This window comes from Leucoraja erinacea, chromosome 19, assembly GCF_028641065.1.
Source record: "Leucoraja erinacea ecotype New England chromosome 19, Leri_hhj_1, whole genome shotgun sequence".
Lineage (NCBI taxonomy): Eukaryota > Metazoa > Chordata > Chondrichthyes > Rajiformes > Rajidae > Leucoraja > Leucoraja erinaceus.
In genome coordinates, this window is record NC_073395.1 from 26380774 (window position 1) to 26406517 (window position 25744).

The following is a 25744-nucleotide window of genomic DNA, read 5'->3' on the forward strand; positions in this document are numbered from 1 at the left end:
AGCCACTCCGATGAATGACAGATTGAAAATAAAACTCCACCCCTTTCTGATGCAATTTTTAACAAAGATCCTGCTCTTTTTAAAACGGGCTTACATTAGTCGAAAAAACACCATTGACACAGAGACGGCATAGGAGTGGCACTGGGTCGGTCGGTCGGATTTTTCGGATCGGATCTCAGTTTAATAACAATATATCTACACAGACAAACAGATACAGCTGGACGAATATCCAAAGGGGGGTACCTTAGAATTAATCTTCACTAAACAAGCTTCTTGAGATATCTTGATCTCTACTACGTTCTGTTTCCTTTTAAACTCGACATTTTTTTGGATGTAAATAACTACCCTTGTTATTTCAAACATCGGACTGATTTGTAATTGAAGATCTTTTATTTTTATAAGCCACGTCTGGGAAGAGGTAAGCAATATGTTCAAACCATTGTCTCTTTAACCTAATTTCTCATTTTATTCTAGTAGAAATGGATTGATGCCTGATCGGCCTTCAATATAGATATTATATTTAGATAGCATTATGTCCGCGGTTATTTTCCAACATGCATGTATTGCGACAGTCATTAAGAGGAAGATGATGCAACTGGCTCGTTGCCGGCTATTCATTATCCAGCATTTCGAATTTCACGTCAATGGCCAGATTGCTTTTGTTTGAGATTATGTTTCCTTTATTTTATATAAGATGCATGAGCAAAAAAAAATTTACTTCGTTGCTTTCGGTAAATCTGAGTTTTAATCAACCATGAGGAAAATTACATTGGATTCATGTGTTGTAGTCTCATGACTCATTCAAATGTCACCCTTCCCCTGGCGGGATTAACAGTGCAGGGCAGAGACGATACTGTTTTGGTTGCGGTGTTTAATAAGAGCAACCCTCCCCTCGTCAGAAATTAAATGTAAAATTGTGGCCAAAAGAATGGAATTGAAATGTACAGGTTGCGATTGGAGATATAAATGTTTGGGATAATGAAATCGTCAGATCAGGGCAATGGTTGTATTCAATTTATTAAATAAGTATGCCCATATATTGATGTTTAATACAGGCTACTCTGTCTGATTTGAACACATCCAGGATTTTGTCTGCATCTCGTGATGAGACTAGTGGGCTGACAGAGACAACGGCACATAGCTGTTCTTCACAGTATTTTTCCATTCGAGCTCAGTGGGTAGCTGATATACCCACGGCAGATCACGTGGAGAGAGACAATTAAGGAGGATGTTCAGCCGGTTGCCTGGTTATTGACATTTCACTATTTCCTTAGGGGGAACCACACGGACAAAGCACAGGGCAGGTCGCTGGCAGAAGGCGGAGGAAGTGTACACATCGCCGGTTGCAACACAGGAGAGAAGGAACCAAGCGCAAAGTTAGAAGTGTTTCACTAAAATCGTCTGACCATGACCATAACGGAGATGAACAGATTTAACATCACACCCGATGACGACACTAGCAGCACCAACAGCAACGACTACCCTCCCACGAAAAAGATTCCCATTAATAGGTAAGGAATATCTCCAGATTTCTGATAATGAGAAATGTTAGTTTAATTGAATAAAATGCTCTCCTAATTGTACTCAATGGAAAGGCGTTTGCCATGCGAGCTATTTTGTACCGTCCTTGCTGCATTATAGAGCATCACATGGTTTAATGAATAATTCAGATCTCTCAACTCGTGATCTGTGCCATAAAAAATTAATAACTTGCATTCAAGAATCTACCAGCAATTCAGCTTTCTTTAATGCTGCAATGTTATTTTTATTCTTGCAGTCAATATGCCGAACATGATGCAGAAAGTCAGAATTTTCTGCCAAATTTGTACTATGGGAAAAAGAAATTTGAAGAAGAATATGTAAGTGCTTTATTCTGTCTATTTCCATTCAGATGTATGCTCTGGCATCCATAGATGAATGCTGAATCTGTTTATTATTTTCTTTTGCCAGAGAACTGGAAATACCTCATTTGGAATTTCAGCATTTAACCTCAGCAATGCCATTATGGGCAGTGGCATTCTCGGATTGGCATATGCCATGGCTAACACTGGAATCGTACTTTTTGTGTAAGTGTTTCACAGACGGCAAAACAAAAAGCACGTGCTTTGCAAGATGCAGCTCCTAACCTGCTGACGCTGCAGTGCAGCACTGACTGCAGCAACCTACTGCGGTCCTTTGCTGTATTCCTTACCTACTGTTTAGTCACGTGTCTGGGGAGGAGGAGTTGCAGCAGCTTTTCAAATTGTCCATTTTATAAAAATTGTGCACTTTGAATATACACCATTGATGACATCTCAATTGACATGTGAAAGGATTGCAACCACATATGTGAAGTTCAGCATACAATGGGGCAGGACTAAGCATTAGCTTTAAATCTTTAATTTATCCTTGCGAGGTGCCTTAACAGTAACTGACAAAACAGTAACAGATGATAATGATGGGCAAGTATGTTGGGAACAATAGGCTGAGAGAGCATGGAACCGTTCAGACTTGATTGCTTATTCAGTCTGTTTGAGGTGAATCATTTATTCATGGGCCTGTGGATGGTTTGTTTCCTTGTGTGTTTCTCAGTCACTTGCTGGAGATGACCTTGAGTAATAGTGCAGCACAGGCTGGGAGAGGACTCGTAATGCTTTCTTAGTGGGGGAGAGAGTTAAAGGAATGTTTACAAACAAAGGATTTGGCGGCAACCAGTGGGAATCGGTTTTTAAGCCTAAGAAGTTTAGATTTGAGGATTGTGATCTGATTATTATGTTGCAGATCCTATTGTTCATGCATCAGATTATATTGTAAAATGGGTTTCATGTGGTGGCAAACAGCCAGTATAAGAACCGACCCATGCTTTGTGTGGCTAATTTGCTGAGTTTCTTAGGCTAAATGTATTTCCTATACTGTTTGTTAACAAGGGGGACTACTTGTAAGACATTCCATCTAACCAATTTACAACAAGTGGCCCGAGGCAACCACTTATTTAAGAAAGATTGGGCTTCTTTGATGAATGAGTAAAAAATAAGGGCACTCCTAAACTTCAAGATTAGGCAAATAATCTTGTGACTGACTGAATAAATAGGATTGCTTCTCCCATAGGTCTAGTTATGCCCACACAACAGCAAGGGTGTTGATTAAAATAATAGTTTGTCATCAGAAAAAGGAATACAATCTTTGTACCAATGTTATGCATCCATGTTCACTAAAACAACATGAAAGCTTAGAAACTAAATCATGCTGCTATCACTGTGCCAATAGATTGTAGCATTTGCAAAGCAGTCTGTCCAAGGAAATGTAAAGGGCTGTTCTTGAAATATGAGGATAAATATACAAAAAAAGGCATGTTCTTATTAATGCTATTAATCATAGTAAAATCATGAGTGCTTGATATTTAATCTTGCACACTGTATAGATCTGTTTCTTATTCTGAAATGCAACCAGTGTAGCAACAGAAAAGATGAACGTAGATTTAAAATGGAATCAATCATTAGTGAGGGAGGTAAATAGTCATTTTTGTGTGTTTCGACATTGGTTTGATAATATAATGAGCGGTTGCTATAATGATCATTTGCTGAAATGTTATTTCTCAAGTGACTGAGAAAGCAGTGTAATTAATCTTGCTATGATGCGCATAGTTGGCGTACCATCGGGAAAAAATAAAAATTGTATTTAACATTGGTGGAAATGTAGTTGGGTTACAGTGCAATTGCAGAAATAACTACTTATTGTGGATGTGAGAGTCTGTTGATTTGGCTGGGAAACTGACAATGACAATAAATTGAATCATTTCATTTCATTTGGCTGGGAAACTGCTCTGATCTTGCATTATTTAAGATAGCAGGACAAGGCAACAGCACTGTAAAGGCAATGTGTGAAAAATCAGTGTTGCAGCCAACTAGTTAGCCACATGGTGAAATGATTGAAGTTTGTTTTTAAAGCTAAATAACGACTGTTTACCATCACTTTTTATTTCCTTACAACTGAAAGATGTTAATATTGCAGTTAGGCATTGACTTTAATGTAAATTACAATCCATTCATTATTGAATGAAGTGTGTATGTATGAAGAAACTGCAAAATCTGGTTTAAACCGAAGATAGACACAAAATGCAGGACAGACAGCATCTCTGGAGAGAAGGAATGGGTGACGTTTCGGCTCGAGACCCTCCTTCAGACTGACATTCGGGGTGGGGGAGGAGGGGGGAGATAGATAGATAAGGAAGTGTGAAGGTGCAAAAAGATCAAAGGGAATGGAGATCAAGGAAGGTGTGGAATAAATAAATGTTAGCTGGGAGAAGATAACATTATTGAATGAAAACGTGATTCATTGTTTAGTGTCATATAACAGCAATCTTCTGTTTTGCATTTTTCCAGGATCCTTTTGAGTGCTGTATCAGTATTTTCCCTGTATTCCATACATCTCTTACTGAAGACTGCAAAGGAAGGAGGTAATTGATTAGCTTCAGTGCATACTTTAATCCAATCAGAATGAAATATTTTCATGTTCGTACATTAAACCTTGTTTTTTGTCCCAGGTTCACTGGTCTATGAACAACTTGGACTGAGAGCATTTGGGTTACCTGGGAAATTGGCAGCATCACTTTCAATCACGATGCAGAATATTGGAGGTAAAATTCTACTACTTTCCTAAACTACGTTTCGTTCAAAATATTAACATCCTCCTAAGGTCTATATATTCTAATCTAAAGACATTTAGCGTCAACGTTTAGACGGTCTTAGATATTTATTTCATTATATACTTTTCTTTACCTTTTTCTTACTACAGCTACATCGAGCTACCTCTACATTGTGAAATATGAGCTACCAATTGTCATTCATGCTTTCCTGGGACTTGAGGAAACGACTGGGTACGTTGAATTACAAACTGAATGTCAGGCACAATATGCTAAAGATTTGTACCAGAGATTTAAAAAACATTTCCAGAAACATTCACCTTTGGAGGGGGATCAAGAACTGGGGGGGGTCAGAGGTTTAAGATGTGAAGGGAAAGATTTAGTGGGAATGTAAGGAGTAATATTTCCACACAGAGGATGGTAGGCATATGCAACAAGCTGCCAGATGAAGTAGCAACATTTAAAATACATTTAGACAGGTGTATGGAAAGGAAAGGTTTACAAGGATATGGGCAAAATGCAGGCAAATGGGACCAGTATAGTTGGTTCCTGGTTAGCATGGATGATTTGGGCTGAAGGGCCTGTTTCTGACTACTACACAAAGTGACAGTATTTAGTGAAGTTCAGCACCCCTTGCAGAAAGCAACTTATGTGAATGGAATGCTACATTTGACCCAGTGTAATACATTTCCTTATGCCTTGTATTCTGTTGGCTATCATCATCCTAAGTATATTAGCCCATTCCAGTATAGCAGATCTGTTGAGTTTTATCAGCATTTTCTATTTGTATTCTAAAAGTCCTGTTTTATACCCAACTGAGCTAGTGCTATATGAAGGGCTGGTTTCAATTGGTATAAGAGCGTTTCCAGCCAAAGTCTTCAACTGTAATGTACACCCATCTATAGCACGTTAACACCCAATGGTTAGTTTCCATAAAAACTGTTCGTCAACCAGAACTCGATTTAAAGAGAATCGAGGAGGGCATGGTATGTTCATTTCCCTGCCATAGTTTGCATATCCAATGCCAAAGACATGATTTTGTTATGATCTTGCTGCAAGGTGGGAGAGAACAGTGTGGCTTGATACAGTTGGTATACACAGAACAGTGCCTGAATTATTCTATAGGATGGGCAGATGGAACAGCTATGTTTTCATTTGAGGCGTGAAGCTTTCATTAGAATGGACACAGTGAAGATGTTTCTAATTTTATCCCAGAGAGAGAGAGAGATCAGCATCAATCGTGATTGCTGCAGCAAATGTACAGCTCCTTGCCCTCTTCACAGTTGCCATTTTGAGCCACCCGTGCTGAAATGGATTCTTAGTCACCCCAAACTGCAGTGCAAAGTTGGACAGGAACTGAATACAAAAGTTATATTATAATTAGTTGGTATAATTAGTTCACCTCAATGATTGTAAAATCCAGTAATTGCATCATCAAACTGGAAGTAGATTCCGCAATGCAAACAGTAATTCGAAACATGCAAATGATTTAAGCAACATGGGTTGAATAATGGAGAAGCACAACACCGATTGGGAAAACTACATGACAAAGTGTACTCTTGTTCTTATCATGGAGTTTCCAAAGATTTTACCATGTGGCATCATCCAATTCCTTTAGGAAAGATAAGCTAAGAATAGAACTGACAGCTATGCTTGGCTTTGAATAAATGCATATAATTGCTTGTCAAAACAAAATAGTAAAGGGTGACATTGAAACATTTTATTTACTGGGTTACTTTTTCATTCTATATATTTAATCCGACCAGATACTGTGAGCTCGCCTCCCCACCGCCCATTTACAGAGATAACCGAGTTATGTAAACCCATGTACTTCTCTGTTCTTTGATACACTCTGTCGCAATGATCAGCTGATCAGTTGACGTAAAACCTCACCAAACAGTCCCAAATGAGCACCACGTTTGCTACAGGGCAAATAAACATGTGCTATTGGCAGTCTTTGAAAAACAGTATCACCTCAATAGATTTAAAGTGTGGTATCTCTCCATGGGAATTCCGTACTTTATCTGAGAATACAGCATTGTCATATCACCTGGAAGCAAAATAATTAGAAATTAAGCTCCAAATACAGAATAAGCACCACTGTTAAAGTAATATCAGTGGAAGGATGAGTGTAGTCACGCATTAAAAGTACTAACAATTAATAATGTATATCAGATTCAAAATAACTTGCTGTGCAATAATATTCTTTAATTGTATGATTTAGGTGTATAATATTAATGTGCTACATTATTCTACATTGTACACTGACTACAAGTCAAGGAAGACCTCAAGCAGACCTGTGCTGCTCTTATACTCATAGCATATGGTTACATGAAGCTGACTTCCTCACATCAGTGGAAAGGCAGCACCACCAATGTTGTGCTCTTCACCATTAAATAGTGTGCAATTGGCAACAAACCTTTTAACTTGAATCAGTGAATTAGTCTTTGTGGAATATTTCTTGAGCATCACATGCCTGGCGTAATTAGAATCAACTGGAATAAAACCTGTTTCTGGTTTTCACGCAGCTTTGTAGCTACCTTTTGTGCAGACGATTAACTGTATTCGGACTGTATGTTTTAATAATAAGATGCAGCTGTCGTGGAAAATAGGAGCTGTGAGATTTATTTATTCTATTGCTGAGAAAGGTGGTGGAGTCTTTCAACTCCTTCAGGATTGGTTCCAACTTATTTTCCCCAGCCTGTCCCAGTTGGTCTCGAGTGACATGTGGCTAATGAATGTTTTGGACTGGTTTCATGTAGTTCCATGTTGTGTGTGTGGATTTGTTTAGGGTAAACCTACATTCTGGTTCTTACTGGCTCCATATGTGTTCTCCCATCTGGGAATGTAGAGAAATCTAATCACAGCTGAATGTATGGGTAGTAAAATAAAATGTAAATTGTAATGACAGCTTAAGCCTCTAAGCAATTAACATTTCTCAATCTATCCTATAAGACTCCACCATATGTTGGTCAGCAAGATGTTCAATAGTAAAGTTAATAAATCTCAGTTGTTATGTTGAGACTAACAGGAATAAGACTAACAGAAATGCTTTTTTTTTTCAGACAATGGTACGCGAATGGTGACTACTTGGTTCTTTTAGTGTCTTTATTCATCATTCTTCCTTTGTCCCTGCTGAAGAATTTAGGTGAGTTGTTTACACTAAAAGCCGATGACAGTAAGAATATACTGTACTTTTAATAATCCATGACTTCTTGTAGGCAATGCCTTTTCTGTTTTGAAGTGGGCAGTTTGCTATTGTGAAAATAATTTGCTGAGAATTTAATCTGAACACTAAAATTACTGCTTGTAAATCCAAAATCCATATTACTTTTCCTCTTGATACAATAAATTGCGACATGCTGCACTCAGTTAAGAAGAATAGGGTTGTCAATAGGATTCATCATCAAATGAGTGACTAGTAGAAAACAAATCATGTACATCCAGATCCTCCCACCCCCTCAGTGTCACTACCCGCTGTATAAATGTGAACTTGACGCAAGACTATCATTAAATGTCACACAACTCGGGGACATAGAATTACACAGCCACAGTTGGGAATTGACATTATTAATCAACCAGTTTTGTTCAGATATGTTTTTTTTTTCAATCTGTTCAACATTGTGGTGATTGTGTGAAGTAGATATATTAATAGATCACATTTTCTTTCTGTGCAACATATAGCAAAATTCTAATTACCTTTATGAAGAATATTCTTTGATTTTACTGTTAAATCATGAATTGGAAAATATTTGAAGGATGTTACTGACATCTATAAATTCCCTCTCTTATTTTTCAGGCTACTTGGGCTACACCAGTGGGTTGTCCCTTCTCTGCATGCTCTTCTTCCTAATAGTTGTAAGTATGAAATTGGATTCATCTTGTTAGAAATGTCTGCAGAAATTGTGTAAAATTGCTTAATGGTAGAAATATTTTTTTCAAAAGTCTTATATTTTGATTTTATAGTCATTTTCTCAGTTTTTTTTCATGATGGAAGGTAGCTGTTAGCCTTGTTTGTCACATTGCCGTTCTCCATTGCTCTAAAAGCCAGATCCCGTCAACCCAGCTGTTATGTTAATCCAGTAACTACCAAGAGGCTGGTTAAGTATGACAGAACCAAAGCCATATTGACAAACTATATGTGTATCTCCCAGGGTTGAAATAACTCATGCAGCTGATGTGAAGATAAATATTAATGTTGGGTAACAATACTGAAACAGTGAATAACATTGGATAAAGCTTCATGTAAGCATTACCATCCATTGTTGTACACATCGATAGCTTTTTAAAATATACATGTTTGGGAAAAGAACATTACCAGCAAACAACAGAGCTATTATTTAATGATGGGAGGTAAGTGTTAGCCCATTTAGTGCCCATCGCTAATTGCCGTTGAATATTTGGTGGTAAGCCACCAACTCTATATCCTGTGGGAAATGCTAGATAAGAGTTCCAGGATGTGGATCGATCGACAATTTTTTTTTTTAAATGACTGGTCCCATGAGAACCTGGAGAATGAGCCTTTTGTTGTTGCATTCTGATAGAAGAATTTCTATCTCATAAGACTTTCCATATTTAAACAATAATGGTAATGGCTTCCTTTTCTCCAAGTTATGTCAATGTCAGTTGTAGCAGCTCTCTGGTACATTTTTGGAACCCATTTAAACAAGCCATGCATTGAACCTAGAAACTAGGAACTGCAGATACTGATTTACAAAAAATGATGCAAAGAGGTGGAGTAAGTTAGCAGCCAGGCAGCAACTCTGGAGAACATGGATAAGTCACACACATTTCTATTATATTGCACTTAGCAAGTGTACAATTCTAATCTTATGATTCTCTATTAAAATAGTTGGGGACAGTTCTGGGCTAGTTCGTCGACTGCATTCGCCTGTGGGTTTAAATTACTTTTGAATACTTCCATTATAATCAGTACCATATCTGCTAATCAGAACAGAAATACTTTTTCAGCAAAGGGTATCAAAGAATGTCACTGGAGCAGTTTAGATTAGGTGTCAACCCAAAACGTCACCTATCCATGTTCTCCAGAGATGGTGCCTGACCTGCTGAATTACTCCAGCACTTGGAACTTGTACTCTTTCTGGTGTAGGTCACATTGCACTGCCACTGCACTCAATGGGCCATCGCTGACTCTTGAGGTTGTGGGGAGCAGGAGAATTAGAGTGGACTTAAAGAAAACATGTTTACTGGCATTCTCAAACTGCGGTTATCCATTTTTATTTTTCTCCATTATAATTCTCATGTTACAAATACTTGCAGGTAATTCACAAGCACTCTGCAATTCCTTGTCCATTGCCCCTTATGGACCAGGAGCTAGGCAATGCAACACTGAATATGACGATAATGATGACTGCAACATCAGCGTATGAAGCAGTTACCAGCGTTTCAGAGCCCAGTTTAATGCACAATGAAACCGATGAGGATATGTGTAAACCGCAATTATTTGTCTTCAATTCACAGGTAAGAATGAATCAATTGTGAAAATGAGCTTAAAAATTAACATAAAAGTTCATGATTTATTTCATATGAGACTCGTATGCATTGTGATATGTTTGCTCATGATTTCAGTGTTAAGAGGTATTGGGAGACACAGTGGTATAGCTGGTGGAGCTGTTGTCTCACAGCACCAAACATCCAGGCTAAATCCTGACCTTGGGAACTGTCTGTGAGAAGTCTGCATATTCTCCCTTTGACCACATGGGTTTCCTCTGGGTTCTCCGATTTACTCCTACATTCCAAAGGATGTGTGGGTTTGTAGGTTAATTGGCCTCTGCAAATTGCCCCTAGCGTGTTGGGAATGGATGTAAAAGTGGGATTACGTGGAATTAGTGGGAACAGGTGATCGATGATCGGCATGGACTCAGCGGGTTGAAGGCCTGTTTCCTTGCTGCATCTTTCCATCTTTCTTTCAATCAAGTCAATTAAAACAAAACACCAAAGCCTGATCTTTATTATTATAACATTTAATAATGCCCTTGACTTGGAATGGTTTTGTTAAGATAAATTTGCTGTATAAATGTAAATTGTTAATATTAAGCTTTCCATTTTCCTTTGTATTTCAGACTGTCTATGCGGTACCAATTCTGACATTTGCCTTTGTGTGCCATCCAGCTGTACTTCCTATTTATGAAGAACTCAAAGAGTAAGAACCCATTTCTATTATATTGCATTTAGCATGTGTGAGATTTAATTCCACGTGATTCAGCAGAACTATTCTCTATTAAATAAATTGGGGACTGTTGTGGTCTCGTTCGTAGACAGCATTCGCCTGTGGGTATAAACTATTGATGAACACTTGCATTATAATCAGTCACATATCTGGTAATGGGAACAGAAAGGCTTTTCCAGCAGAGGGTATTGAAGCATGTCACTGGAGCAGATTAGATGTACTTTTCCCTCTGCTTCCACCAAACTTTGCACTATCTGATATTAACACGAAGTTCCAAGAAAGAAAAGAAACATTCTGTTCTCCAGCCGGCCATCACTCATCAAAATCACCTATAACATTTGCCAGGAATGTGTTGCTCCTGTTAATTTCATAGAAAAAAATATTCTGTGCTACCTATTGAAGAAAAAACCTGAAATGTATGATCATTTGCTAATAATTTATTGAAATTGACTGGTAAATTTATTAATTACCATATTGTTATGTTAAATGAACTGGGATGAATTAATCAAAACAATATTTTGTTCTCTTTTAGCCGATCTCGCAAGAAGATGCAGAGAGTTTCCAACGTTTCGTTCTTTTTTATATATATTATGTACCTGTTGGCTGCTCTCTTTGGTTACCTGACCTTCCTTGGTAAGTCCCAATTAATGTATCTATCCTCTCATTCCTTTATCCTTTGCTCTGTTGAGCCACTGTCTTCTCCTCATTTACTGTTTCCTCAGCATGACAGCATCACCTCAATTAAACAGTCATTCTCATGTGAGGATAGGGCTGAAATGCATCACCTGCTAATTCATTCCAACAAATGTGTCATCTTGATCATTGTATATGTTTTATTTGAGAAGAATCAGTATATAGTTCCAGAAAAATAGTGTTTCCACAAAAGTTGAATAACCTAAAAGTCTGAAACACAAATTTAACAATTACATTTTTTAATGGTTTGAACAATTATCATGAATATTTTATGTATGTGCCATGGCCTTGAGCCAGAAAGAAATATATTTAGATTGAACCTCAGGCTGATATTTAAACTAAAGAAATTGCAAATGCTGAATTGTGAACTAAAAATAGAAAGTGCTGGGAATAATCAGCAGGTCAGGCAGCATATGTGGTGAGAGAAACATAGTTTATGTTTCAGCTCATTGACCCTTGATTATTTTTCCTGAAGCCTGCTAATTACTCCAATTTAACATAGCAAAATGACTAGAGACGTATCAGAATTTTTTTTCTTGATGTGTTTTCTCTCCTGATAGATTAAAAAAGAAAAGGAAATTATGTTTTAAATTAAAACCTCTCATCTCTTTCCCTTCTACAGGTGAAGTTGAGCCAGAGTTACTTCACACATACTCAAGGGTGTACCAAGTTGATACTGTCCTCCTTATTGTCCGTCTGGCAGTACTTGTGGCTGTTACATTGACAGTTCCAGTTGTGCTTTTTCCAGTAAGTACACTCCTCATGAAGAAATCAATATCAGACTAGAAATTTGCCTTTGGTTATACATGCTAAATATGGGATTTTGTTGCCTATGTTCATTTAACATGAAAGATCAACGTGCTAATAAATAAATGTTTTTCTGTGCTTTATGCCATGAATTTAACAGAGGAACAGGCCCCTCAAGTATTTCCCCCACCATTTAATACAATCTTGGCTGATCAGCCCTGGTCACCATTCCTCTTCTGTACCAGTTCGCCACAACCCTCAATTCTTTTATCTTCCACAAATTAATCTACTTCCACTGTGAACACATATAATGACCCATATTCCACAACCCTAGAGAATAAAATGATCCAGAGTTTTATTGCCTTATGAAAATGAAATTTTGACAGACCTCAGATTTAAATTACCTCCCCTAGAAAATATGTGTGCCCTCATTCGAGACTCCCATTAGTAGAAACATCTCAAAATCGACCCTTAGAATCTTCTTTCAATAAGATCACCCCAATTTTTTCAAACTTCAAAGCGTACAGATGCAACTTCTTTAGACTATCACGATAGGACAGTCTTATTTCAGTTAACCTGGTAAATCTCTTTTGCAATGTCTTTTCCAGTTACTCCCTATTTCTGAACTTTGTTCCTCTTAATATAAAGTCCAAAATGCCTTTTGCCTTCTTAACTGCTTGCTGCACCTCCTTGTAAACTTTTTTTATAAATCATACAAATGGTCTGGCCACTTAAAGATCAGAAATGATAGCCTGGGTTAGATGCAAGACAAAACCCCTTGCTATGTGTAGGAATTAACTGCAGATGCTGGTTTCCACCGAAGGTAGACACAAATGCTGGAGTAACTCAAGGGGTCAGGCAGCAACTCTGGAGAAAAGGAATAGGTGAGGTTTCGAAAAAGAAGTGTCTCAACCTGAAACATCACCTTTTCTCCAGAGATGCTGCCTGACCCGCTGAGTTACCTCAGCATTTTGTTATGTGTTATAACATATCACTTGTTCTGTGATTTCTTTTACCAAATTGAGAAGAGAAACACTTATTGCATCATTGTGATGCTTTTACTGTAAGGCTCACTGTCTTTCTGACCTGAATAAGGCTAAAATAATTAGGTGAAATGATACATGTGATATCAATAATGATTATTTAAGTCGGTCAAGTTAACCTAATTTCCAGTTATTGCTACTATTATCATTAGAGCAGCATCTTGCCAAGCTGGATTTATCTTTTCTAGCCATCGCTACTTGATGGCACAAAACCTACCCCCTCCATTTGTTAGTGTGTAATAAATGTGGTATTGGATGAATGATGTGACATAATGTTAACTTTTTCCCATAGATTCGAGCCTCTGTTCAGCAGCTGCTTTTCCCCAGCAAAGAATTTAACTGGATACGTCATACAATAATCACTATTGTAATTCTGAGCTGCATTAACTGTCTGGTCATTTTTGTTCCTACCATCCGAGATATCTTTGGCTTCATAGGTACGTACATAATATAAAATGTCTTCTTTACTGTGTGCACTTTTTATCAAATGTATGGGACCTGATGAAAATTAATCCTCTATCCATGTTTCCTTAGGTTCATCTGCTGCTGCTATGTTGATTTTTATCCTGCCTTCCGCATTTTACCTTAAACTTGTAAAGAAAGAGCCAATGAAATCAGTGCAGAAGATTGGGGTATGTTGAAAACTAATTTTTAAATGCAATAAATAAAATGTTTATAAGGACAAACCTTTATTATTTTAGCTCGTACTTAGAGACATTTATCCTCACCCAAATTTAAATATTTGTTTTGTTTTTTATCAATTTTTAATATATGATTATGCAACAATCATTTTGGTGCATTATGTATTTTCACATTTTTTATGTACAAAAAGAGTAGTTAGATTTTATGTCACATACCTATATATCCCATTCCCATACTGACCCTTTTTGCCCTGCACCTCCTCCACTGTCATAGAGTGAGGCCACACGCAAATTGGAGGAACAGCACCTCGTGTTTTGCTTGGGCAGCTTAATACCCAGCGATATGAATATTGATTTCTCTAATTTCAAGTAACCCTTGCATTCCCTTTCTCTCTGACCCTCCCCCACCCTAATCCTTTTGCGAGTTTCACTGATTGTATCCCTTCATTGTCACCTCTTCCACAACCAACAATGGACCATTGTGGGCTCCACCTTTCTGGAGTTATCAGTCCCAACTCTGATTTGTTCTGTACCTTTTCACACCTCAAGTTTCCTTCCCTCCTGACTCTCACTCTGAAGAAGGGTCTCGACCCGAAACGTCATCTATTCCTTTTTTCCAGAGATGCTGTCTGACCCGCAGAGTTACTCCAGCGTTTTGTGCCTACAAGACACTGGAAATAATAGCACTTCTCTGAGAAGGTAAAAGAGACAGTCTGCAGAGTGAGAGGCCATTTGGACCCTCTGCTAAAATTCAGTCTCTTCAGCCAAATCACAAATACGCATGGAAAGTAATTTTAAAAAAAAAAGGAATTGTTTCATCGAAGTATTCTTAAGTAGGTAATATGCTTCCTGTTTTTAATAGTTCTTAATTAGAATAGGATGTTTTGCAGACACACCTACATAAACCATTTGAAAAGAAATACCGTATTAACTAGTTTGCTCTTCCCGCTCTTCCCACAGGCATTAATTTTCCTGATCAGCGGCATATTTGTTATGTTTGGATGCATGACGCTCATAATTCTCGACTGGATCCACAACGCATCAGCGGATGATGGCCACTAAACTGCTGCTGAAGAAAACCACATACTCGACTGAACAGAACTGAGCATTACTCTGAAGAACAATTACTATTTTTCCAGCCTTGAAATTTCCAAGAAATCTGAAAGGCATTCATGTTTGCTGTCTTCCTCAAAGTTAGGAATAGTTGTCCAAAATACTAAACTATTTATATTGTAACTGATTATTGATCAATGTGGGCCCAGGCCATAATAATACCATTCCTAGAGAATGGACTAATTGGTGTATAATATGTATTTATACGGCCACGTATGTGGTGGAACAAAGCATTATAAACCCTTAGAAAATTAACTTGTAGATATTGAATCTAAATTAATTAGGGTGTGGCCATATTTCACTGTATATTAGTAGATTTAAGCAGTCAGCATGTAGACATTCAGCAATTTTTGACTTTTTTTAAAAAACAGAACTATTGTGGACATAGACTTGATTATTTAATTTTAAGGCAGCAACCTGCCTTTTTAGTAAAGAGTGGTGTATACTCTTGTTCAAAATGTAATGTTGATTAAAAACAATAACACGTTGGCAGGCAAGACACAGTGAAAGACTTCTGTAAACTGGCCGAGTTTATTTTACAAATGAAACAAATAGAACTACATGGATGAAGTTGGCAGAAAGACCTGCATCAGTGCTGTATGGTTCTATGATTCTACACTATGTTAATTATTTTTGTTTGTTTTTGAAATATTCAAATCTGTTCTGGATAAAATGACTTTGGATAAACTGCATGCATCCAGTGGGATAAAGAAAACACGCAGAACAGAAGTTCAATTCTTGGCTGGAGTTGATGCACCTCAACAGGAGCATCAATTGAGATTTGCTTTGGCCACATCCCTAGGCCAGTGAGTGGATAGAACATGTCCCTCACAAATCAACTACAGGATTGCCCCCCTTTTATCTGGGATGCTGGATAAGTGTAGGATCAGATTCCACTCTTGTGTCCCATATCCCAATACTGTCAACATTCACGTTGAAATAAATAGTGATGGTGGACAGATTTCAGTGTGGATTTGGTGTTTATCTCATTGTACCTACCTCAGGCACAAGGGGAACAAAAGATGAAAAGAACACATCTTGTCCAGCTCTCTAGCTTTAAGGGTTCTCACCTGTTTGCTGAGTATGTGTCTGATTGCAATTGAGGAAAGGTGTAACAATCCAGACTTTGGGTACTGTCTGCGTAGAGTTTGCATGCTCTCCCTGTGGGTTTCCTCCAAGTGCTTCAGTTTCTTCCCACATCCAAAAGACCTGTGGGCTGGTTGGTAAATTGGCCCCTGCGAATTGTCCCAAGTGGGAGGTAAAATCGGCAAGGAAAGTAAAAATGTGATGAATGTAGGATTGGTGTGAAATTGGTGGTTGATGGTCAGCCTGAACTCAGTGGGCTGAAAAGCATGTTTCCTTGCTGCATCTCTAACATAATTGGCTTATCATAGATAATTGGAGATTTAGTTTTCACACTAAACTTGTAACTATGTCTTGTCGAAGAATTCAGCATGTTTAAAGTATTTTTTTGAAGCTGCTTTTTCTTGTATAATAATGCTGTTTTTAGTGATGTATAATCATTGAGAATGTTGGCATCAAGAATCCATTTCATAGTTAATGAGACGACTGAAGTAGATTTTACATTTTTCAAAATGATTTTGTACCATTGGTTGAATACCATTGTGGCATTTCTTCACATCTGCCAGCTGTTCCACTTCTAGAAGCTTAATCTGTGAACGTGCAATGTAAACAGGGGAGCAGTATCCATTGTTTTCGCAGAGCCATTTTCTGTCCAGCTAATAAACATCAATGGTACACTTTGTAGAGGTTGCATTGGACTCTCATCAAAGTGCACTCATGATGATTTGCGAGCAGAAAACAAAACACACTACATTGTCCTTTCTAAGTCACGTGTCTAAGCCAAGCAGTAGTTGTTGGAAGTTGAATTTGTGCAATTGTAATGAACAATGTGGCACTTCCATTGACAACTCGAGCTTCAAAACACCACTCAGGCACTTCCTTTGTGTCTCTTTTGCCATCTGTTGCCACTACAGAGAATGGCTGTAATTTTCAATTATGTTGTCAGTTGTCTTAAATGACGACAAGTAGTTGAATGTGACAATAACACAAATGAGATAAGGGGATCCAAGAAGAAAATATGGCATTCTTTTAACAATATTGTATATTCAGTACTGAATGATTTTCTGCCTCCTGAAATTGAAGTGTTATTCTGCTGTTCCCACTTGGTTACTTGAAAGAAAACTTGTATATTGTGCTTCCTATGACAGTTCAACCTGCTGCAAACTGTTTTATTTTTTAATTTGCTATTTGTCATAGAATATTTATAGACCCAGAGGAAAGCAGTATAATTTAACATATTTATGACTATGTAAATAAATGTACATAATCTTGGACTATTTGTAAATACATTGTCAATATTTAAGAGGTATTATTGTTCCTTTACATCCTTCTGAGACAATTACTGGACTATCTTCGAATCTTTGAAGATCGTCTGCTGACTACTGGTACTCTGTTTCAGTGCTTTGTGTTTCCTTTGTTCAATATAACTTGTGTAACACAATATCAAGTGCTAAAACGGTGTGACATTGCCAAACGAGTAAGTGAACTGGCACAATGTAATTATTTGTACTGAGTGACTGGACATTCATCAGTTCTGGATTACTGGTTGTTGCTGTCAAACAGAACCTCAGTTGATCAACATTGAAACCATATCAAATTTTGTTAATTAGTAAACATAAATACTATTTTAAGACTTATTCGTTAGTGGAAGCTAGACTCATTGACGTTTGTAAAATTGCGAAACAATTATAATTTTTCAATTTGTTTTTTGTAACATTTTTACAAAGAACTATAATGAACCGTGACTTACAACTGAAGTTCATGTTTCAATTACAGTCACCAGAACTTTAAAAAGCTTGTGCATTGATTCTACTTGTATAATTCACTCTAAATATTTGTACCTGTGAAAGCATGCAGTACAGAAAGCTTATAAAGCATGACTGCTGCTTTTTAGCATATCCTTTTCATCAATGTGGGTAGACTGCCTTCATGTCTTGTATTTTCTGATACTATTAAAAAGGCTTTACCTGACATTATGTAAAAGTTATCATGTATGTACATTTCTATACCGTTAACTGTGACAGGCTGACAATTTGGATGGAGGTAATTTGGTTGTTAGTAAAGAGGATGCATTATTAACAATGCTACACTCTAGTTTCAATGAAACACCCATTGTATTGTACATATTGTAAATAAAGTTATACTCTTAAAACAATCCTTGTCTTCTCAGGATTAGTACCTTGTCGGCTTGTACTAATAAGCACCTACATTTCTCAATCTCCTCATGGGTGGACCTAGCGCATTCAAAGCTTAAAGATTTGCATCAAATTTGTCCATGTTCACAAGCCAAATATCACTGGCCACACAAACAACAGAAGCAGGAGTACTCCTTCCAGTCCACCTTGCCACAGTTGATCATCTGTTGCAACAGAGTATTCCAACTCTTTTCCCCCAGACCACTTTATGCCTTTTGCATCTGGAAGTCTTTAGGGCCTGTCCCACTTGGGCGACCTAATCCACGAGTTCTGGTGAGTTTGCCTTCGACTCATACTAGCAGCATGTTAGACACAAAGTCGTAGCAGGTCTTCATAACTCTCCTTCATGCTCGAGAGTGGTCTCCGCGTACTCGAGGCCTCAGCTACGTCACGGTATTTTTTTCAATATGTTAAAAAATGCCCGCAAGTAAAAAAAAAGTCACCAAAAATCAATACTTTTTTTACTCGTAGGTTTAGTCGTAGTAAGTTGGCATGTTAGTCGTAGGTAATCGAGGGTAGTCGTAGATAGTCTTCATCATGGTCGAAGGAGATTGAAGGAGGTCATCTTCACTCCCGCTATTTGGTGTTCAATTTTCCCGCAGTTAGTCGTAACCAGTCGAAGGAGGTCTTCTACATAGTCAAAAGAGGTCTTCAACATGACAAATTTTCAAACTCTGCTAAACTTGCCAATTAGGTCACCCAAGTGGGACAGCCCTTTTATATGTGTGTTTCTTTAAAACATTATGTCTCTACTGCAGCTCTGATTCAAGAGTCAAGTCAACAGTGTTTAATGGTCATATGTACCGAGAACCAAACTATGAAATCTATATTACTAAAAGTAATATCTTGACCACTACCTGTTTTTCTGCTTCATGATTTTTGAAAAAACACTGCCACATATGGCTGTGATTTTTGGCCATCTTACTCAGAGTCCCCCTCCACTGCGCAGGGCAAGTGGATCAATGAAAAATAAAAGCGTTATTTATGTTTAAAAAATGTTGACATTCTGCTGCCCCTACAGATGGGAGGGGCGAGGGAATATAAAACCCGGAAGTGTTGTGCCTCACTCAGTCTCTGCAAGATGGAGGAACCGAGAGGGTCACATCTCTCTGAGCTGTGAATAATACTGAACACATGTCTGCTCAACTGAGAGTGCCCTTAATATGGTTTGAAAATGAAAATGTGGTTGCCTTGAAATGCTGCACTGCGAATAGTTGTTGGTGGTGGTGACTGCTTTGAAATGCTGTACTGCGAATGGTTGTTGTTGGTGGTGACTGCTTTGAAATGCTGTACTGCGGATGGTTGTTGGTGGTGGTAACTGCTTTGAGATGCTGCACAGCAAATGGTTGTTGGTGGTGGCAACAGGACAACTTCCTGTTTGCACTGTATATTGATTTTAGATAAAAAGCTACCACTTACAGCTGCGATTTTTGGCCATCTTACTCAGTCCCCCTCCTCTCATCAGGTGCAGAGGATTCTTCCCATCAATGAAAAGTGTTATTAGTGTTTAAAAAAATGTTGCGAATCTCTCTCCTGTCCATCACGCCATGAAGGCCACGCGCCTTCCAGTGGGGGTTATAAAACCCGGAAGTGTGGGTGTGGCTCAGTCTCTGCAAGATGGGAGAGAGAGAGGTCATGACTCTGTCTGAGCTGTGAATCAACTGAACACACTGAATGTCTACTGAACTGTGAGTGTGGTGTTTAGTGTTTTGTGTGGTTTTATGGTGGTTTTGTGGTGGTTTCACCCTGCTTGAAATGGTATGAAACTGCATTTTAATGTGGTGACCTCGCACCCTGCATGAAATGGTATGAAGCTGCGCTTGAATTTGGTGGCCTTGCATGAAATGGTATGAAACTGCACTTCAATTTGGTTGGCTTGCACCCTGCTTGAAGTGGTATGAAACTGCACTTGAATTTGGTGGCTTTCCACCCTGCTTGAAATGGCATTAAACAGCACTAGCATTTGGTGGCCGTGCACCCTGCTTGAAGTGGCATGAAACGGCACGAGTTTGGTGGCCCTGCACCCTGCTTGAAGTGGTATGAAACTGCACCTGAATTTGGTGGCCTTGCACCCTGCTTGAAATGGAATTTCAAGAAATAGCTGCGAGTCAACTGCTCGCCCACAAACCATGAGTGAGCTGCCAGCACATCAGGCTTGAGTGACTGAGCTGTCACCCCAAGAATCCATTTGGCCCACAATGTCCATACTAGCCCTCTAGAAACCAGTCCCTTCTGCCCACAATACCCAGACTAGCACTCCAGAAAGCCCCCCCCCCTCCCCCCACTGGCCACCAATATTGGAATTGGGTGGAGAGGTGGAATATTGCATTGGGGACCCAACGTGTCCCACTTAGTCTAGTTCTTACTAGTTGCAGCATAACAGGTCTGCAAACACACTACTCATAGGTAATACAATAAAAGAAAGTTCATTCTTTTTAAATCGACACGAGTGCAAAAAAGCCTGAAGTACCTAATGCAGACTTTCACTGAGCACTTGTGCTCAGCCCACCTTGGCCTACGTGATCTATTGATTGCCAAACATTTAAACTCCCATGTCCATTCCCATACTGACCTTGATGTCCTCGGCCTGCTCTACTGTCAGAGTGAGGCCACACACTAATTGGAGGAACAGCAATTCATGTTTTGCCTGGGCAGCTTACAACCCAGCGATATGAACGTTGATTTCTCTCATTTCAGGTAACTCTTGCACTCCCTATCCTCCCCTCCTCCTCCACCCTAGTCATCCTACTAGTTCCACTGTTCATACCCTTGTATCCTTCTTGCTAGCTCATCTTCTCCAGCCAACAATGGACCATTATGGACTCCACCCTTCCTGAGATCATCTGCTGCTGGCCCTAATTAGTTCTGGCCTTTACTCAACCTCTAGTTTTTCTCCACCCCAACCACCTCTATCTTACAGTCTGAAGAAGGGTTCCGACTGGAAAAATCACCTACCTTTTCTCCAGAGATGCTGCTTGACCCGCTGAATTACTCCAGCTTGAAGACACGGCATGGGGGCCACCCAGAGCAACCAGACAGGCCACCAAAAACAAAGAGGGACCCAGCAGGGGGAGGGGGGGGGGGGCGCCAAGAGCAAAGAGGGGCCTGGCGGGCTGTCCGCATCCACGTGCGGCGGGAGATGAGACCTGCGAGAAGATAAGACTGTACTAAGAACTTTTGAACCTTTGTCGGCGCCAGAAATGTGGCGACACTTTGTGTTCAGCCGAGGTAAAGTCTGCTGTATGATTATACCGGATTGTATACAAAACAAAGTACATGTGACAATAAAGTATCATTGTAAGGGTGTCATAGTAAGCTTGCAAGGAATATAAAAAATGATTTGTAAAGGCTTTTACAAGTGTGTAAAATGAAAAAAAAGATTAGCGATGAAAAATGTTGGTCCCTTACAGTCAAAATCAGGATTTATACCAGGAAGCAAAGAAATGGCTCAACATTTATATAAATATTCCAAATCTGCCTTTGCAGAAATAGATGCAGATAACTTCCCAGAAATGCTATGGAATTGGGAGAGTCTCAGTCCAGCGGATGTAGCCTCAGAATTAAAGGATATTTCTTGAGGAAGGAGATGAGGAGTAATGTATTTAGTCAGAGGTTGATGAACCTGTGGAATGCATTGCAACATAAAACTGTGGAGGCCAAGTCAATGGATATTTTTAAGGCAGAGATAGATTTGTGATTAGTACGGGCGCCAGGGGTTATGTGAGAAGGCAGGAGAATGGCCTAATTCTGCTCTTATCACATGAAAATAGTGGATAATGGACAGTGAACCAGTGGAAACTCTTTACTATGGAAGTGCTGAAGTTCAAGATGCTGAACATATATTTAAGGAGGAGATGTATAGATTTCCAAATGCAAAATACATCACAGGGTATAGGGAGAGAGCATAAATATGATAATGAAACAGAGGATCACCTTTGATCTACTGAATGGTAGAGCAATCTCATGGGGTGAATACTCCTGCTCCTATCCCATGTTTCAAAAAGTGATCTCCAGTGGGAGAGTCTAGGACCAGAGGGCACAGCCTCAGGATGAAAGGGCGTAGCTTTAGAAAGGAGGTGATGAATTTCTTTAACCAGAGGGTGGTGAATCTGGGGAAATCATTGCTACAGATGGCTATAGAAGCATTGAGTATTTTAAAGCAGAGATTTACAGGTTCTTGCTTAGTAAGGATGTCAAAGGCTATGACGAGAAGGCAAGAGAATGGGGTTGAGAGAGAAAGATAGATCAGCCTTGAATGAATGGCGGAGTACACTTGATGGGCCGAATGGCGTAATTCTGCTCCTGTGATTTCTGAACTTATCTCTGATGCAGTCCTTGGATTCAACCTCCATAGTATTGCTGCCAGTTTGCACAACACATATGTAATTAAAGTACTCCATTATTAGTGCACTGTTAAAGTCCTCCATTATTATTGTACACCCATTGTTACACGCACCATTAATTTCCTGATTTATCTTATACACTACATTAACAATATGTATCTCCGTGCGTACTGCGGCCTAACATCGAGGGGCTGGCGGCCTCTTGTTGGGGATCGACTTTGGGAGCTCCAACCGTGGTAGCCTGCAGGACTTAACATCGTGGAGCTGGCAGTCCCTGTCGGGGATCGACCTCGGAGTTCCATCCACGGGAGCCTGAGGACTTAACATCGTGGAACTCGCGGTCTCTTGGTTAGGGACCGATTTCGGGAGCTTCAACTGCAGGAGCTTCGACCGCCCCAACGCGGGAGCTTCGATCGCCGGTTGCGGAAGCTTCGCTCGTCCCAACTGCAGATGGTTTGACTGCCCCGGCCGCGGGAGGATAAAGAGGAAGAAAATTAGACTATATTGCCTTCCATCACAGTGAGGAATGTGGGGAATCCATTGTGGTGGATGTTTATGTTAACTTTTATGTAGTTGTGTGTCTTTTTGCTTTTTCTGGTATGTCTATGGTAAATTGAGTTTCACTGTTCCTTAAATGGCAATAAAATACCTTTGAACCTTTGAACTGTACTGTGATCAATATTACTCCACCCCTTACTAATACTTGGCTCTACAACCACCCAGTCTTTCAGAAAGTGGACACCAGAGGCCAGTGAATCACTGAGGGACTGCTTTCAATGCACAGACTGGGACATACTGATGGAGTCACAGGAATCAAACAGCTGTATGGACATTGACAGGATGGCTGGATGCATAACGGACTACATCAACTTCTGTAGGGATGTTGTTGTGCCAGTAAGAACTGTGTGTTGCTTTCCCAATAACAAACCTTGGATTACAAGCAACATCAAGAGCCTCCCAAACGAGAAAAAGGAGGCTTTCAGGGTTGGTGATCGGGAAAAGATCAAGAGGGTACAGCACCACTTGAAAAGGAGTATGAAGCAGGCAAAAGGGAACTATAAAAGGAAGCTGGAGAAGAAACTGCAGTACAACAACATCAAAGAGGTGTGGAGAGGAATGAAGACCATCACTGGCTTCAAGGAGAAGAGAAGAGAACAGGAGACGTGGACAAGGCCAATGAGTTTAACCTGTTCTATAACAGGTTTGATCTGGTATCCCCTCCCACCTCTACAGGTGCAGCCTCTCCCCCACCATCACCTCCACGAGGCAGCCCCCCCAACACCACAGCTGCAGCACCTCCTATGCCGGCATCTCCTCAACTGTTCTTCACGACGGACGAGGTGAGAGCTGAGCTGAGGAGGTTGCCCCCTGGTAAAGCAGCTGGCCCTGATGGTGTATGTCCCAGGCTACTAAAAGACTGTGCGGCTCAGCTGGCGGAGCCGCTCCAGACCATTTTCAACCTGAGCCTCCAGTCGGGGAGGGTACCAGGTCTGTGGAAAACATCATGTCTCGTGCCGGTTCCCAAAGCAGGGCGGCCGACCGACCGAGATCAACGACTACAGACCGGTGGCCCTTACATCCCATATCATGAAAACAATGGAGCGGCTACTTATTCATCTCCTGAGACCACAAGTCCAGCACGCACTCGACCCACTACAGTTTGCGTACCAGGAGAACATTGGGGTGGATGACGCAGTCCTCTACATGCTGCACCGGATCTACTCCTTTTTGGACAAACCCGGTGGCTATGTGAGGATTATGTTCTTCGACTTCTCAAGTGCGTTCAACACCATCCAACCCCTGATTCTGAATGACAAGCTTAAGAAGATGGGGGTGGATTCCACATTTATCTCCTGGATAGACGACTACCTGACGGGTCGACCACAGTTTGTCAAGCTGGGGGACAGTGTCTCTGGCATAGTGGTGTGCAATGTTGGAGCCCCACAGGGAACGGTTCTGGCCCCGTTCCTCTTCACCCTGTATACAGCAGACTTTAACTATAAGTCTGACACATGCCACGTACAGAAATATTCAGATGATACAGCGATTGTGGCATGTGCAAGGCACGGGCAGGAGGAGGAATACAGGAACTTGACCAGTTCCTTTTGTGCCTGGAGTGAAGAGAACTGTCTCATCCTGAACACAACTAAGACTAAAGAGATGGTGATTAACTTTGGCAGGTCCAAGCTCCCCCTTCAGCCGGTCAACGCTGCTGGGGCTGACATTGAGGTGGTGCAGACATATAAATACCTTGGAGTGCACCTTGATAACAAACTGGACTGGTCTGTCAACTCTGACTCCCTCTACAAAAAAGGCCAGAGCAGACTCTTTTTCCTCGGAAGGCTCAAATCCTTCAATGTGTGTAATGACATGCTGCACATGTTTTACAACACTATGGTTGCAAGTGTTATTTTCTATGCTGTTGTCTGCTGGGGCAACAGCATTAGTGCAAAAAACAACAAGAAGCTGGTCAAACTGGTTAAATGAGCTAGCTCAGTGTTGGAGGGAGAGTAGACTCTGGGATGGATGTGCTTGAGAGGCGTATGAGGCACAAGGTGCAGGTCATCCTGAAAAACCCCGGGCATCCCCTCCATGTAATTCTGGAGAGTCAAAAGAGCACCCGGAACAACAACCGGCTCCTCTCCCTGCCCTGTAGAATGGAGCGGTTCAGGAGTTCCTTCACCCCTGCAGCCATTAGATTTTATAATTCGGACCGCTAGGCTGTAGGGGGATGCATTCTTGCAATTTTTAATGTTTAATTGTTAATTATTGGTCTTTTTAAGTATTTATTGCTCTCAGGTAGTGTCCACAGTGTATTCTATGTATTTTCTGTCTGCGTTCGTTTTGTATCTGTGGGTTTGTTGGTTGGGGGCTTCTGGACATCTGAATTTCCCTGCGGGGATCAATAAAGTATTTTTTATTATTATTATTATTATTATTATTATTATTATTATTATTATTATTATTATTACCTCCGACTGTTCGGATTTGATTTTCCTCAACTAAAATAATTTCCCTCAACCGCATATATTCTTTTGGTTATATTCAGAGCGACCACAGTTCATTTTTTTCCAC

At 39.9% G+C, this 25744-nt stretch overlaps 1 protein-coding gene across 1 annotated transcript; it reads left to right on the plus strand.

The window, feature by feature from the left end:
* The first annotated feature begins 61 nt into the window (after positions 1-61).
* LOC129706405 (sodium-coupled neutral amino acid symporter 2-like) lies at positions 62-18286 on the plus strand. The gene is made up of 16 exons (XM_055650693.1): positions 62-418; positions 1275-1511; positions 1778-1859; positions 1951-2066; positions 4362-4435; positions 4523-4615; positions 4774-4855; positions 7687-7769; positions 8421-8479; positions 9902-10102; positions 10705-10784; positions 11344-11444; positions 12127-12251; positions 13587-13731; positions 13829-13926; positions 14896-18286. The coding sequence occupies exons 2-16, from the start codon at positions 1408-1410 to the stop codon at positions 14995-14997; spliced, it is 1545 nt and encodes a 514-aa protein (XP_055506668.1). The 5' UTR covers positions 62-418; positions 1275-1407; the 3' UTR covers positions 14998-18286.
* The last annotated feature ends 7458 nt before the right edge of the window (positions 18287-25744 follow it).

Excerpts from the sequence above, each read along its gene's own strand:
- LOC129706405 (XM_055650693.1), top strand. The coding sequence starts at position 1,408 with ATGACCATAACGGAGATGAACAGATTTAACATCACACCCGATGACGAC. Across the intron at positions 1,512-1,777 it reads AAAAAGATTCCCATTAATAG|TCAATATGCCGAACATGATG; the intron begins GTAAGGAATATC and ends TTATTCTTGCAG. Across the intron at positions 4,616-4,773 it reads CACGATGCAGAATATTGGAG|CTACATCGAGCTACCTCTAC; the intron begins GTAAAATTCTAC and ends TTCTTACTACAG.